Source organism: Suricata suricatta, chromosome 8, assembly GCF_006229205.1.
Source record: "Suricata suricatta isolate VVHF042 chromosome 8, meerkat_22Aug2017_6uvM2_HiC, whole genome shotgun sequence".
Classification (NCBI taxonomy): Eukaryota; Metazoa; Chordata; class Mammalia; order Carnivora; family Herpestidae; genus Suricata; species Suricata suricatta.
In genome coordinates this window covers 120,503,146-120,506,217 of record NC_043707.1, presented here as the reverse complement: position 1 = coordinate 120,506,217, position 3,072 = coordinate 120,503,146, and the positions used below count along the sequence as shown (strand labels likewise).

Here is a 3,072-nt window from a genome sequence, read left to right as displayed (position 1 = left end):
GCAGCCGTGCCCGCACCCGCAGAGGTTCGGGCGGGGAGCGCGGGCGCCGGCGGCGGCCCAGGCGGCGGCCCAGGCGAGAGACGCGGCCCTCGGGGCTCCTCCGCACCTCCCCGCAGTCTCCGGGGCTCCCAGCCGTCATCTCGCCGTCGTCTGGGCGCTCTGCGGAGAGATGGGAGGCAGGGACTGAACCGACGGGCCTAGGGTCGGAGCGCCAGGTGGGGGGGCCCAAATCCGGGAGGCGAGCTCGGGCTGCCTCGCCCAGGCCGCTTGGAGATCCCTGGCGGCCACCCCCGGATTTTCCCGGGCCGCGAGGCGGGGAGCCGCCCCCGCTCGGGTTTTCCGCAGCGGAGCTCGGAGCCAGGGACGAGCGGCAGAAGCCGGAGTTGGCCGGGCCCGCGGGCGGAGAGGAGGGAGGGGGGCGCGGGCTGCTACCTGGCGCATCCTCGGCTGCGGGGCTCCAGCCGCCCGTGGCCTCTTCGCCAGCCCGCCGGCCCGGGGCCTCGGGAGGCGTGCGGGCCCCCGGCAGTGGCGTCTCCAGGGTAAGTCCCGCCCGGGATCGACCTCACCCCCGCACGTGGTTGCACCGTAAAGGAGGGAGGGGCGCTCAGACCGCCCGGGTCCGCTGGGGTCGCTCGCGGGCCCCCATCCCCCCTACTGCGCTTTACATACCGCAGCGGAGGAAGGAGGGGGTGTCACTGACTCCAGCCTCTTCCTGCCCGCCCCCTTCTTTCAGACCTCCTCAGTCTGCACTGAAGCTGCAGCAGGAGAGACTTGAGCTAGACTCCGGGAAGACCGTTCCGATCAAGACCAGCGGCAGACTTTCCCCAGGATTGCTTTCAACTCCGCGTAGTCGAGGCCTCCCCTCCCCCAGCGGCCGGGCAGTGGCCAGGGCAGGGCGCAGGGGGCTGCAGGTGCTGGGCGCGGGGGCCCTGCCAGTAGAGCTCCCCTCCGGCTCTCCCGTCGGCCTGGGCCAGGCTGTTCCCAGGTTGCAGCGTTTCCAATTCGAGCTCCTCGGGATGAATCATCCCCCTTTCCCGCCGCCTGTCCTCCTTTCCGGCCTCCTCCACCCGAGGCCTCAGTGGCCCGCGTCCCGGACGGAGCAGCACCGCCCCAGCACCTCAGACCGCCCCAGCCTGGGCTGCCCGGCTCGAGCCCTTCCCGGCTTGTGGCCTGAGGACTGGAGCCGGGCCGGGTAAGGAGTGGCTGGGTTGTGCGTGGTGTGTGGCCCCCATGGAAAGGAGGGTGTGGGAGGAAACCGGGCCCCCGCCCAGGAGCCCTGGGCCGCAGGGGAGGAGAGCTAGGACCTCGCTGTCCAGTGGTGCGTCTTCACTCCCCCATTCTGGTTTCTAAACAGCTTCAGCGCTGGAACCCATAGCCGAGGCCCCAGGAAGGAGGCCTTGCTACCCCACTCACTCTGCATCCGCACCCCCGAAGCTCAAGGCACGACACCCCATCCCTGCCTCCAACAGGACTGCTTAAGGCCCAGGGCCTAGCGCTGAGCCGCAGGGTCTGCCGCGTCCAAAGCCTGATTTTCACAGATGGAAACTGCGGCCCAGAGAGGCCAAGGAGACTGCCGGGGTCACCCGAGGAGGGGTCTCCACCGGGACCCGACGCCGGGCCTCGGCCCCTAGCCAACGCGGTGCAAGTCCTGGGAGGAAGCAAGGGCCGTCCCCACGTTGTCTCTGAGTGTGGAGTCTTCTCCCCTGCCCGAAATCACAAAAGTGACCACCCTTCCCCAGGCCGGAGCTGGTGCCCCGGGCCCAACTCCGGAAAGGTCGCCCAGAGCCCCCGCGCATCTCTGCGTGGAGGGAGGCAGAGGCGTGTGGAGAGATGGGCACACGTCTTGAGACCCCGAGCCTCTGGAGAGCGTGAGTCCACGCTGGGGACCCAGGGGAGCGGGGCGGGGGGTGGGGGGAGGCCACAGTCGGAAGGTCTCAGGCCGGGGAAAGTTGCTCCGGGCCGGGTCCCTCGCACTCAGGGGACCCGCCTCCGCCAGCGTCTACACTCTGCCCGGGGTAAAGGGAGGATCAGGCTCCTGCCGCCCAGGGCCTTTCCGGAGGGAGGGGCCAAACAAAAAGTTGAGGAAAGTAGGAGGCGAACCCCGGGCCCTAGTTTTGCTCACCTGGTGCCGCCGCGCCCCGGCGAGTCCCGGTCGGAGTCAGCGCGCCGCGGGTCCCGGCACTGCCGCCTACTCCGCCGAATCTTGGCCCCGGCCCCGCCCCCTACTCGGGCTCCGCCCAGCACCGCCCCGGCCCCGCCCCCTGGGAGCCCAGGGGACTGGTTGGCCTGCACCCTGCCCGGCGCCACCGCTGGAAGCAGGAGCAGCTCAGGTCTGAGGGTCGCAGGTAAGCGCTGTGTGCTCGCCTGGTGACTCGGAGGATCCGGGGGTCCGAGACCCCGGCTTCTGTCTTTCGCGGAGGCCCCTATTCCCACGTGGGTAAACCTGCAGAGCCCTGTCCGGCTCCGCAACGAGCGCGCAGACTGAGGATTCGAAGCACGCTCGCACTCCACCCCGCGCCTCTGAGCCCCTCATTCCAAGCGCTGGGGAGAGGATCCCCGGAGGCATCTGAGAGCCGCCTGCTGCCCCGCGCTGTCCGGGGAGCTCCCCGGAGGAGGCGGTCCGGTTCCTGCCCCTTCTGCCTCCCCTAGTCCTTCCCCTCCTTGAACCTCACTGCCTTCACCTGAAAAATGGACTTAAAGGTATCAGCCTCGCAAGATGGGGAGAGGCGAAAATCCAGCGTCGGGGGTGGGCACTCGACACGGGGACACCCCCGGGTAACCCCGCGAGCGCTCAGTGAATAGGAGCCCGGGGCAGGGGTGGGGGCAATGGGGGTGAGCCCTCTCTCAGAGCGGAGTGAGTTTAACGGAGTGGCCGGGTCCCGCCGGCCTCCCTAACTCTGAGAAGATGCGCCCCATCTGGAGTGGGGAGGCGGTGCTGGTCCCCACTCCGGAGGCACTGGGGGCGCCCCCAGCCGCTGGCCCGACGGGGCCGCCCAGCTCTCGCCCCGCCCGCCCCCCGAGGCTGGAATGCGGAGCGGAGCGAGGGGGTCGGCTGGCGGCCCAGTTTCCATG

At 70.2% G+C, this 3,072-nt stretch overlaps 2 protein-coding genes and 1 long non-coding RNA gene across 6 annotated transcripts in view; 2 read left to right on the top strand and 1 right to left on the bottom strand.

Annotated features, from left to right (window-relative positions):
* Positions 1-2,197, bottom strand: part of TMEM200B (transmembrane protein 200B) — a 3,979-nt gene extending 1,782 nt beyond the window's left edge. The window contains exons 1-2 of one of the 3 annotated variants that reach the window (XM_029949193.1): positions 2,123-2,197; positions 1-159 (exon numbers count right to left, since the gene is read on the bottom strand). The exon at positions 1-159 is cut by the window's left edge and continues 1,782 nt beyond it. In XM_029949193.1, coding sequence (XP_029805053.1) covers positions 1-139 — 139 coding nt within the window. In that variant the 5' untranslated portion in view covers positions 140-159; positions 2,123-2,197. The other 2 variants (XM_029949194.1, XM_029949195.1) reach the window with 2 other exon arrangements.
* On the top strand, positions 170-1,635 carry LOC115297735. The gene is made up of 4 exons (XM_029945863.1): positions 170-176; positions 239-539; positions 734-1,192; positions 1,355-1,635. Exons 1-4 carry the CDS (start codon positions 170-172, stop codon positions 1,491-1,493), a joined length of 906 nt encoding a protein of 301 aa, XP_029801723.1. The 3' UTR covers positions 1,494-1,635.
* Positions 1,644-3,072, top strand: part of LOC115299724 — a 4,432-nt gene continuing 3,003 nt past the window's right edge. The window contains exon 1 of one of the 2 annotated variants that reach the window (XR_003912298.1): positions 1,644-1,868. This is a non-coding gene — a long non-coding RNA (uncharacterized LOC115299724). Of the gene's footprint in view, positions 1,869-2,261; positions 2,346-3,072 lie in introns of those variants that run through there. The other variant, XR_003912300.1, reaches the window with a different exon arrangement.

Coding starts and splice junctions, on each gene's coding strand:
- LOC115297735 (XM_029945863.1), top strand. Junction 540..733: donor CCGGCAGTGGCGTCTCCAGG/GTAAGTCCCGCC, acceptor CCCTTCTTTCAG/ACCTCCTCAGTCTGCACTGA. Junction 1,193..1,354: donor GAGGACTGGAGCCGGGCCGG/GTAAGGAGTGGC, acceptor GTTTCTAAACAG/CTTCAGCGCTGGAACCCATA.